This window comes from Saimiri boliviensis, chromosome 20, assembly GCF_048565385.1.
Source record: "Saimiri boliviensis isolate mSaiBol1 chromosome 20, mSaiBol1.pri, whole genome shotgun sequence".
Classification (NCBI taxonomy): Eukaryota; Metazoa; Chordata; class Mammalia; order Primates; family Cebidae; genus Saimiri; species Saimiri boliviensis.
Window position 1 is genome coordinate 32,164,339 of NC_133468.1, and position 11,799 is coordinate 32,176,137.

The following is an 11,799-nucleotide window of genomic DNA, read 5'->3' on the forward strand; positions in this document are numbered from 1 at the left end:
GGTTTCTCGTAATACTGCCGTCACCACCTCTTTAAAATAACCCATTTGGTGGTTCACACAAGACTTAAATCGCCAGACTAAGGCCGGAAGTGGTTTTGCCCCTATAAAACATGGCGAAAAGCTTTCTGGTCTCCAAGGGAACGCCACGTAATGAGTCAAAGCGGTAGCGCACGCGCAGAAGTAGCAGCCACCGGAAGTGATTGCGCCCCTACCCAAGCCTTGGGTTTAGTACGCGTGCGCAGCAGTCTCTTCCGGCAGTCATATTGTGCAAATGGTGGAGAAGAAAACTTCGGGTATGTGAGCCCCCGGCGGTTCGCCCCCTTCCCCTTCCGAAGTCCGAACTAGCCCTAGAATTTTCTTACTTAGTCATTCCCCTGCTTTCTTTTGAGACGAGGTCTCGCTCTGTCACCTAGGCTGGAGTGCCGTGGTGCAGCCTCGAACTCCTGGGATCAAACGATCCTCCCACCTCAGCCTCCCGAGTGGCTGGAACTGCAGGCATGAAGCACCACGCCTGGCTAATTTTTAATTTTTAATTTTTTTTGTATTAACGGGTTCTCGCTATGTTGCCCAGACTGGTCTCCAACTCGCCTCAAGCGATCCTCCGCGTCGGCCTTGCGAAGTGCTGGGATGCCGCTCCCGGCGCCAGCTATTCCTCTTAAATCCCTTCCCCAGCCCTCGAATCCTGGCGTTGACCCTTCATTCACGTTTTACTGATGCTTACTCCAAGCCAGGCGCTGGGGATGAAGAGGAGAAAGACTCCTGTTATCCATCCATTGGCTTTCTAGAATGGGGACAGACACGCAGACCTGCCACTGCATTTCACTGTAATATCTGCTATGGCAGAGGGAGGCACAGCGCCTCGGAACAGGGAGGAGTGGCTTCTAGCTCAGCGTCTGGGAGGGAGGGGACAGTGAAAGCTTGGAAGGAAAAGCGAAAAAGCTTGAATTGAGTCTTGAAAGTCTAGTTAGGGTTTCTCTCAGTGGGAACCTCATGGGCAAAGGCAGTAAAGCAAGAAAAAGCAAGTCGCTCAGGAAGCCAAGTCCACAGTTTGGATCTTACAGAGTAATAAGAAAGGACGGAAGGCTGGGGAAAGGTTACATTTTTAACGGCATTATACACACTGCCCAGGAGTTTGAACTCTGTGGGGAGGCAGTGGAGAGCCAGCAAAGGCTTGCTTTTTTTCTTTTTCTTTCTTTTTCTTTCTTTCTTTTTCTTTATATTCTTTCCTTCCTTCCTGTCTTTATTTCTTTTCTTTTCTTTCTTTCTTTCGATGGAGTCTGCTCTATGGCCCAGGCTGCCTTGCAGCGGTGTAATCTTGACTCACTGCAAACTCTACCTCCCAGGTTCAAACGATTCTTCTGCCTCAGCCTCCCAAGTAGCTGGGATTACAGGCGCATGCCACCACCATGCCCAGCTAAATTTTTTTTTTTTTTTAGTAGAAATGGGGTTTTATCATGTTAGCCAGGATGGTCTTGGTCTCCTGACCTCACATGAACCACTGTGCCGGGCCTTTTTTTTGAGATGAAGTTTTACTCTGTAGCCCAGGCTGAAGTGCAATGGTGTGATCTTGGCTCACTGCAACCTCCATTTCCCAAGTTCAAGAGATTCTCCTGCCTCAGCCTCCTGAGTAGCTGGGACTACAGGCACACACCGCTAATGCCTGGCTAATTTTTGTATTTTTAGTAGAGATGGGGTTCCGTTATGTTGGCCAGGCTGGTCTTGAACTCCTGACCTTGTGATCCACCCATTTGTCCTCCCAAAATGCTGGGATTACAGTTGCGAGCCACCACACCCAGCAGCAAAGGCTTTTTTAAAATAGGGAGTCTTACTCTGTCACCCAGGCTGGAATGAAGTGGTTCTATATAGCTCACTGCAGCCTCAACCTTCCCATACTCAAGTGATCCTCCCACCTCAGCCTCCTGAGTAGCTGGGACCTCAGGTGAGTGCAGGCCACCATGCTGGGCTAGTTTTTATATTTTTTGTCGAGATAGGTGTCTCACTGTATTGCCCAGGCTGGTCTTGAACTCCTGAGCTCAGGTGATCCTCCCTTTAAGTTTTTCAAAGGCACCGCAGTCTCCCAGCCATGACTTTTCTCATGTTGACCTCGAGGCCTGAAACTCCCTGCTGTCTCCCCTAGCAAGGTCATTCACCAGTGAGGCCTTAACCTAGACTTACCTTCTTCTGGGAAGTCTGCCCTGACTACTCCAAAGCCAGATTGGGTGTTTCTGGCCTGGGCTCTGCAGCACTTTATACTCCGTATCCAAGCCTACCCCATGTTCTGTTTACTGTGTTTGTTTGATTAATTGTTTGTGTTTACCACTAGACTGGAAGCTTTTGCATCCCCAGAACCTAGAGCACTCTCTGGCATTTGGAATGGAGACAGAGTAGTACAGTGATCAATATCATGGGTTTTTTTTTTTTTTTTTTTTGAGATGGAGTCGCCCAGGCTGGAGTGCAGTGACACGATCTCAGCTCACTGCAACCTCCGCCTCCTGGGTTCAAGTGATTCTCCTGCCTCAGCCTCCTGAGTAGCTGGGATTGCAGGCACATGCCACTGCGCCTGGCTAATTTTTTGTGTTCTTACTAGAGACGGGCTTTCACCGTGTTGGCCGGGCTGGTCTTGAACTCCTGACCTCAGGTGATCCACCCATCTCAGCCTCCCAAAGTGCTGGGATTACAGGTGTGAGCCAAAGTACCCGGACTTGGTGGTGTTTTTTTTTTTTTTTTTTTTTTTGAATAGGATCTTGCTGTGTCACCCAGGCTGGCATGCAGTGGCACAAACATGGCTTACTGCAGCCTTGAGCTCCTGGGCTCAGACCATCCTCCTGCCTCAGACTCCCGAATAGCTGGGACTACAGGTGTGTGCCACCATGCCTGGCTAATTTTTGTATTTGTTTGTAGAGACGGGGTTTTGCCACGTTGCCCAGGTTGGCCTCGAACTCCTGGGCTCAAGGGATCCACCCACCTCAGCCTCCCAAAGTCCTGAGATTACAGGCATGAGCCACCGTGCCTGGGAAGGTCGTGCTCTTTTTTTTTTTTTTTTTTTTTTGAGAGACAGAGTCTTGTTCTGTCACCAGGCACCAGGCTCAAGTGCAGTGGTGCAATCTCGGCTCACTGCAGTCTCAGCCTCCTGGGTTCAAGCAGTTCTCCTGCCTCAGCCTCCCAAGTAGCTGGGACTACAGGCTCGCGTCACCACACCCAGCTAATTTTTGTATTGTTTAGTAGAGACGGGGTTTCACCTTGTTAGCCAGGATGGTCTCGATCTTTTGACCTCTTGATCCGCCTGCCTTGGCCTCCCAAAGTGCTGGGATCACAGACGTGAGCCACCGCGCCCAGCCAGGTCATGGTCTTTGATGCTATGCAATGCTTTGAATTCTGACCTGGCCACTTGCTAGCTGTGTGAACTTTGGACACATTTCTTAATCTCTGAATGTTGGTAAACTGTGGATGATAACGATACTATCCCATACGGCTGTTGTAAGGGTTAAACAGTTCAAGTTATGCAAAGAGCTGAGCATGGTGCCTGGCTCATAGTAAGTGCCCAACAAGTGATAGCTACTAGAGCTGCTGCTGTTGTTATTACGGTTAACGGGTGCTTAATATTTGTTTAATGAATAAAGAGAGCTATTATGTAAAATTACCAGAACCTGGTGAACAGCTGCTAAGGCAATGAGGAAAGTGGTTTTTGTTTTTTGAGACAGGGTCTCACTCTGTCTCTCAGGCTGGAGTGCAGTGGTGGTATCTCGGCTTGCTGCAACCTCTGCCTCCCAGGTTCAAGCGATTCTTGTGCCTCAGCCTCCCAAGGAGCTGGGATTACAGGCGCCCGCCACCATACTGGGCCAATTTTTGTATTTTTAGTAGAGACGGATTTCGCCATGTTGCCCAGGCTGGTCTCAAACTCCTGACTTCAAGTGATCTGCCCGCCTCAGCCTCCCAAAGTGCTGGGATTACAGGCGCGAGTCACCGTGCCCGGCCGTGGAAAGAGGTTTAAAATAGCTTCTAGGTTTCCGGTTTGGATGTCTGCATAGATGGTTCCATTCACCTTGAGAGAAGGCAGAAGCAGACTGGGATGGGAAAACTTTTTATTTTGAGTTTCGGTGAGGCCAGCGGATGATTTATTTTTTCTTTTTGATGTTTGTTTGTTTTGGAGTCTTGCTCTGTCACTCAGGCTGCAGGGCAGTGGTGTGATCACAGCTCACTGCATGCGGCAGCCTCAACCTCCCCAGCTTATGTAATCCTCCCACCACAGCCTCCCGAGTACCTGGGACTATAAGCATGTGCAACAGGCCCGGCTCATTTTTAAATTTTTTGTAGCGATGGGGTTTGGCTATGCTGCCCAGGCTGGTTTCTAACTCCTGGCATCAAGCAATCCTCCCACTTTGGCCTCCCAAAGTGCTGAGGTTACAGGTGTGTGCCACCACGCCCGGTTCAACAGGTGCCGTTGGAAGGCCCGTTGTGGAGCCTGGGAGCGGGTTCTGGGTTGAGGGAATCGCTCTGGGAGTCATTTGCTTGTGGGTGATCATCAGAGCCCTTTGTTTAGATTCGAAATCCCAGAAAGAGTACGTAGACTGAGCAGAGAAGAGAGCCAGCCACCTCCGTAGAGGCAGGGCAGCAGCCGAGCTGGAGCCCGAGCAGCATTACTGGACATGGAGAATCCCTGCAGTCTTTTCAAGGAAGCAAGCAAAGGGTCTCTTTCTACTCGATGAAGGTAGTCAGCACCGCCACAGGGCGGACAGGGCTCAGGTCCAAGGAGGAGGCCAGGAAGGCCCCCTGGAGTGGCTCCAAGGAGGGCATCTGTGCCTGGAGTGTGGGTGGTCCCCGTGGATAGTCAGATTTGGGGTGTTGAGGAGAGGGTGGGAGGTGAAGAAGCGACACGTCCTGTAGATTACTCTGAAGGAGGAGCCGTGAAGTGATAGACCCATGAGTGTCGCCAGGTTTTTCACGGAAAGGAAAGTGCCAGTTGAGGAGGAGGGGTTGAAGATGGGAGAGGAAGGGAATGGGCTGCAGGGGAAGGCTCAGGTGCAGTGGAGGGATGTGGGGGGCCCTGGGGCAGGGGTGTGCCCGCTTGGCACCACATTTGTGAGTGGGTGGCCTGGAAGATGAGCGGGTCCAAGTGTGGGTGGCCCCTGGTTCCTTTGAGGTAGGAGATGAGCTGCTGAGCATGAGGGCCATGTGCATTGAGGGCCCATGATAGCCTGGAAGCCCCACGGGCGGGCGCCATGGCCTCCCCCTGAGCCGTCTCCAGGAGGGGTCTCACTGGCCGGGACTGGGGTTGGGAGGAAGGCAGAGAAAACAGGCGGGAGAAACTGAAAGGGTCTCAGCTGGTGGGACAGGAAGCATGGGCTGGGGGCTGGCCCGGGAGGAGACGGGGATCGAGGGCTTGGTGAGGGGGGTGAGATCAGAGCGCTGTGGCTCCCATCCTGGGTGCCTTCCTCGCCTGCTCAGAGCCATGGCCGCGCCGCTCCTCTTTCCGGGAACCCCTGTAACTTTGTGTGCCCTGCCCCATCCAGTCCGCTCCCAGGACCCCGGGCAGCGGCGGGTGCTGGACCGGGCTGCCCGGCAGCGTCGCATCAACCGGCAGCTGGAGGCCCTGGAGAATGACAACTTCCAGGACGACCCCCATGCAGGACTCCCTCAGCTCGGCAAGAGGCTGCCTCAGTTCGATGATGATGCGGACACAGGTGAGACGGGTGGAGGAGGAAGTGGGGGCGGGACTGTGGGGAACGGGGAGAGTCCGCCCAACTCTGGCTGTGGGAGGACCCAGGAGCTCCTGGTGCCTCTGCTGGTGACTGGCTCCTGTGGCTGTGAGCAACCACACCCCCTTTCTGTGCCTCAGTTTCCTCTTGTGTATGTGAACTAAACGAGAGACTGGATGAGCTCTGACATGAAGCCTTAGGTTTAGGGGCATAGAGGTGACGATCGGCTGGGATTGGAGAATTGGGGTGGAGGGCAGTGGCTGGTGGCAAGGGGCCAACTTACAGCCAGGAAGGCAGGGCTGGGCGCCGTGGCTCACACCGGTGATCCCTGCACTTTGGGAGGCTGAGGTGGGCGGATCACTTGAGGTCAGGAGTTCAAGACCAGTCTGGCCAACGTGATGAAACCCCATCTCTACTAAAAATACAAAAAATTAGCCGGGCGTGCTGGCGGACGCCTGTAATCCCAGCTACTCGGGAGGCCAAGGCAAGAGAATCACTTGAACCCAGGAAGTAGAGGTTGCAGTGAGCTGAGATTGTGCCACTGCACTGCAGCCTGAGTGACAGAGTGAGACTCTGTCTCAAAAAAAGAACCAGGAGGGCACGTGGGCACGGGAGTGATAACCAGAGAACACTGCTGTCTTTCTGGGCAAGCGCTATGCAGCTGATCGCCCTTGACCCCTAGGAAAGAAAAAGAAGAAAACTCGAGGTGATCATTTTAAACTTCGCTTCCGAAAAAACTTTCAGGCCCTGTTGGAAGAGCAGGTGAGATGAGGGTGAGCCTGGGAGGACCCCCCCAGGGCAGGGGTAAGCCTGGCCCCAGCAGGTGTTGGCTGCGCTGCTGGGAGGAGGAGGCCTAGAGCTGGCCCCTTGTCTCTTCAGAACTTGAGTGTGGCCGAGGGCCCCAACTACCTGACGGCCTGTGCGGGGCCCCCCTCACGTCCCCAGCGCCCCTTCTGTGCTGTCTGCGGCTTCCCCTCCCCCTACACCTGTGTCAGCTGCGGTGCCCGGTACTGTACTGTGCGCTGTCTGGGGACCCACCAGGAGACCAGGTGAGCTCGGCCCCTGCCGTTTATCCCCACTCCCTCCTCCCGACGGCCTCCCCAGACCTCTCTCCCCTCATCCTGGCTCCCTCTCTGCAGGTGTCTGAAGTGGACTGTGTGAGCCTGGGCATTCCCAGAGAGGAAGGGCCGCTGTGCATTGCCCAGTGGAGGGGGCTCTCCCTGGACCAAGAGAGGAGCCGCTCATTCACCCCACAAAACTGTGTCTTACCTGCTAGGAAAGAGCAGCCTCACTCCAGGAACCGTCTGGCAGGTGGGCGGGGCCCACCCAGTGCTGTTAGAATAAAAAGCCTCATACCCGCAGCCTGCCTGTTTGGTCATGGGCACGTTTGGAGGTGACGGTGATGGGTCACCTGTCTCTCCTGCTTTCGGCTCTGTCTCTCCTCCTCCTGCCTGCCACTCACCCCGCCACTGTCCACCCCTCTGTGTCCCTGATCGTGAGACATTCTGTTCCATTCTCCTGCCATCCCCAAGCCCCTGCCCTCCTTGGCTTCTTCTGTAAGTCTTTTTGTTTATTGATTTAGTTGTTTAAACTATTTTATTTATTTATTACAGACAGGGCCTCACTCTGTCACCCAGGCTGGAGTGCAGTGGTGGGGTCTTAGCTCACTGTAACCTCCACCTCCCAGGTTCAAAGGATTTTCCTGCCTCAGCTTCCCGAGTATCTGGGACTACAGGTGCCCGACACCACACCCAACTCATTTTTTTGTATTTTTAGTAGAGTCAGGAGTTTTGACTTGTTCGCCAGGCAGGTCTTGAACTCCCGATCTCAGGTGATCCACCCACCTCGGCCTCCCAAATTCCTGGGATTACAGGCGTGGGCCACCGTGCCTGGCCGTGTTTCTCCTTTTTATTTCTCCAGTTGCTGTATTTTCAAAGTAGAGCCAGGTTCCAGGGCTGGGTGACAGAGAGATGGCAGGAGGGCCGTGGAGCGGGTGCAGAATGGTACTGTGGGGGGAGCTGGGTCTGTCTTCGTCTTGAGATACTTAAGCAAAGGGCAGTGGTCAGTCAGGTCCTTGACCCTGGTGCCACGGGTCTGAGGGAGCAGGTGTCCTTAGTAAACCCCCGTTACCAGGGGCTGCAGTGTGTGAAGTTATTAGCAATACAGAAAGCCCGAAAGTTTCTGGGAAACACAGGGGAATTCATGGTTTAGCTCAAACTTATACAGCCTGCAGCCCGTACATGGCCCAAGGTGACTTTGAATGCAGCCCAACACAAATTTGTAAACTTTCTTAGAACATTATGAGATTCTTTTGCAGTTTTATGTATTTATTTTTTCTGAGACAGAGTCCCACTTGGTCACCCAGACTGGAGTGCAGTGGCATGCTTCTGCAACCCTCACTGCAACCTCTGCCTCCCAGGTTCAAGCGATTCTCCTGCCTCAGCCTCCCGCATAGCTCTGATTACAAGCATCCACCACCACTCCCGGCTAATTTGTTTTGTACACTTTTAGAAGAGACAGGGTTTCTCCATGTTGGTCAGGCTGGTCTTGATCTCCCAACCTCGGCCTCTCAAAGTCTGGGATTATAGGCGTGAGCCACTGCGCCTGACCATTATGAGATTATTTATTTATTTATTTATTTAGAGACTGGGTCTTGCTATGTTGCCCACGCTGGAGTGCAGGCATGATCCCACTACTGATCAGCATGGGAGTTTTGACCTGCTCTGTGTCCGACCAGGGCTGGTTCAGCCTTCCCTAGGCAACCTGGTGGTCCCCCGCTCCAAAGAGGTCACCATATTGATGCCAAACTTAGTGTGGACACCCGATCGGCATAGCGCACTACAGCCCAGAACTCCTGGGCTCAAGTGATCCTCCAGCCTCAGCCTCCCGAGTAGCTGGGACTATAGGCACGCGCCACCGCGCCTGGCTGTTATGAGATTCTTTTGCAGTTTTTTAAAAGCTGATCAGTTATTGTTAATGTTAGTGAATTTTATGTGTTTCCCAAGACAGTTTTTCCAGTGTGGCCCAGGGAAGCCTAAAGAGTGGACACGCCTGGATTAGAGGGCCCTGGTCTGGGTGGCCCTGGGTGCTGTGACTCATGTGAACTTCTTTTTTTTTTCTTTTTTGAGACGGAGTCTTGCTCTGTTGCCTAGGCTGGAGTGCAATGGCTCAGTCTCAGCTCACTGCAACCTCTGCCTCCCGGGTTCAAGAGATTCTCCTGCCTCAGCTACCCAAGTAGCTGGGATTATAGATAGGCCTGTGCCAACATGCCTGGCTGATTTTGTATTTTTAGTAGAGACAGGTTTCTCTCCCAGCCTCAGGTGATCTGCCTGCCTCAGCCTCGCAAAATGCTGGGATTACAGGGGTGAGCCCCCGTGCCCAGCCTCATGTGAACTTCTTATACCCACACCTTGTCTAAATGGATTGCAAGCTATAATCTCGTAAGCTCCTTTTGGTTGCTGTATTAATGGCCAGAACCTGTTAACCTCATAGCAAAGCAAGTGCTTTGTAAGTATCTGTTGAACAGATGGCTTCATTAAGATATTAGTGGGATCCAGCAAAGTCGACGTTAGGCACATCTTTGTTTTTTTTTTTTTTTTCTTTTTCTGAGGTGGAGTCTCACTCTATTGCCCAGGCTAGGGTGCAGTGGCGCCATCTGAGCTCCCTGCAACCTCCACCTCCCAGGTTCAAGGGATTCTCCTGCCTCAGCCTTTTGAGTATCTGGGATGACAGGTGCACACTATAATTTTTTGTAGAGACGGGGTTTCACTATGTTGGCCAGGCTGGGTACGAACTTTCAACCGCAGATGATCCATCTACCTCAGCTTCCCAAAGTGCTGGGATTACAGGTGAGAGCCACCGTACCTGGCTGGTCACTGTCCTGGGCCTTCACTTTTGGGCACTTTCCTGGGGACTGGCTCAAGTATTCCCGGTGTTTTTTTGAGGAACTGCTTTCCGTTTCTCTGAAGATTTGCAGCTGGGCACATGGTACTGGATTTGGTGTCAGCCTCATTTTGGAGGGGTGTATGTCAGGATTCAGAGAGAATCCAGGGGAGGTGGTTTTTCAAAATGGCTCAAAATTCTTTGTCCTCCCATTGAAAAGTGGCCAGGTGCAGTGGCTCACACCTGTAATCCCAGCACTTTGGGAGGCCAAGGTGAGCAGATGGCTTCAGGTCAGGAGTCCAAGACCAGCCTGGCCAACATGGTGAAACCCCGTCTCTACTAAAAATACAAAAACTAGGCATGGTGGCACGTGTGTGTAATCCCAGCTACTCTGGAGGCTGAGGCAGAATCACTTGAGCCTGGGAGGGGGAGGTTGCAGTAAGCCACTGCACTCCAGTCCGGGTGACAGAGTGATACCCTGGCTCAAAAAAGAAAAATTGCAAAAATATCTCATAATGTTTTAAGAAAGTTTACGAATTTGTATTGGGCCTCACACAAAGCCATCGTAGGGCGCATATGGGCTACGGGTGGCACAAGCTTGCTTTTATCCTCTCTGCCAACAAGTACACTCCAGTGAGAAAATAGAAAAGACTATTTCAGAGACCGGTGCGGTGGCTCACACCTGTAATCCCAGCACTTTGGGAGGCCGAGGTGGGTGGATCACCTGAGGTCAGGAGTTTGAGAACAGCCTGGCCAACATGATGAAACCCCATCTATAATAAAAATATAAAATTTAGCCTGGCGTGGTGGCAGGCACCTGTAACCCCAGCTACTCAGGAGGCTGAAGCAGAAGAATCGCTTGAACCCAGAGGCAGAGGTTTCAGTGAGCCAAGATTGTGCCATTGCACTCCAGCCTGGGCAACAGATTGAGACTCCGTCTCCAAAAAAAAAAAAAAAAAAAAAACTATTTTGGGGCTGAATGACACCATCTGTGCTTCTCCCTGATGTCCTAGGCTGGGATTCCCGTCAACTTGCACCGTCAGCACAATCTCTTTGGATTCTTTCCTAACTTAGCTGACTGTTTCATATTTTGTGGTTATAAAAAGAGGCACATTGGTTCTGCTCAATGTAAGATTTCTCTCCCCAGTAATGCACTCCGCTTTCCAAAATGACCTTGAGAGGACAGAGCTGGACCCCAAGGGCCTCTGGTTACTCTCTGATTCCGTCCATTTACATCCTTTAGGAAGCCGAGTCCGGGGTCTCTAGACCCCCATTGAAAACCACAATTTGGTGGCACTGTGGCTCATGCCTGTAGTCCCGGCACTTCGGGGAGGCTGAGGCAGGTGGATCACTTGAGGCCAGGAGTTTGAGACCAGCCTGGCCAACATGGTGAAACCCAGCCTATACTAAAACTACAAAAATTAGCCAGGTGTGGTGGTGCACACCTGTAATCCTAGTTATTCAGGAGGGTGAGGCAGGAGAATCGCTGGAACCCAGTAGGCAGAGGTTGCAGTGAGCCGAGATCACTACACGCCAGCCACCTGGGAGACAGAGTGAGACTTCCTATTAAAAAAAAAAAAAAAAAAAAGGCACCAGTGTTTCTAGCTGGAGCCCAGTCCAGGGCCTAGGAAGCAGCCCGGTGTAATGGTGGAGCACAAGTTATGGAGACTTGCAGGGGTCCCCAAACTGCAGCCCCCCCTGAGGCCATTTATCCGGCCCCCCGCCGCACTTCAGGAAGGGGCACCTCTTTCATTGGTGGTCAGTGAGAGGAGCACAGTATGTGGCGGCCCTCCAGCGGTCTGAGGGACAGTGAACTGCCCCCTGTGTAAAAAGTTTGGGGACGCCTGAAGAGGAACGGGAGCAATGGAGATGGAAAAGGTGGGCTAGGGCGAGGCGGCGTGTCAGGTTCACAACTGTCTGGGGCCTTCTTCCAGCGATGCCAGGAGCTGCCAAGGAAGGGCGGTCAGTGGTCCTCCAGGAGTGCATTGGGAAGGCCACGCTTGAGACCCCCAGTGGGAGGGCAGGAGAGGATGAGGGCCTGCCCCAGAACCAGGCAGTGCAGAAGGGAGAGAAGTGGATGGGTGTGAAAAGCACCATAGAGGGAGAATTGGCAGGATTTGGCAATGAACAGAGGAGAGGAAGTGGCGGAGCAGAGGGGAGGGAGAGGTTGTTCATCTGCAGACAGAGGTCGGCCATGCTGGTGACAGGGATGATGGGAACT

General features: G+C 52.7%; 1 protein-coding gene across 1 annotated transcript; it reads left to right on the forward strand.

The window, feature by feature from the left end:
* Window positions 1-187: 187 nt before the first annotated feature.
* ZNHIT1 (zinc finger HIT-type containing 1) lies at window positions 188-7,057 on the forward strand. The gene is made up of 5 exons (XM_010344680.3): window positions 188-293; window positions 5,511-5,681; window positions 6,379-6,458; window positions 6,576-6,745; window positions 6,836-7,057. Exons 1-5 carry the CDS (start codon window positions 272-274, stop codon window positions 6,855-6,857), a joined length of 465 nt encoding a protein of 154 aa, XP_010342982.1. The 5' UTR covers window positions 188-271; the 3' UTR covers window positions 6,858-7,057.
* Window positions 7,058-11,799: the final 4,742 nt, after the last annotated feature.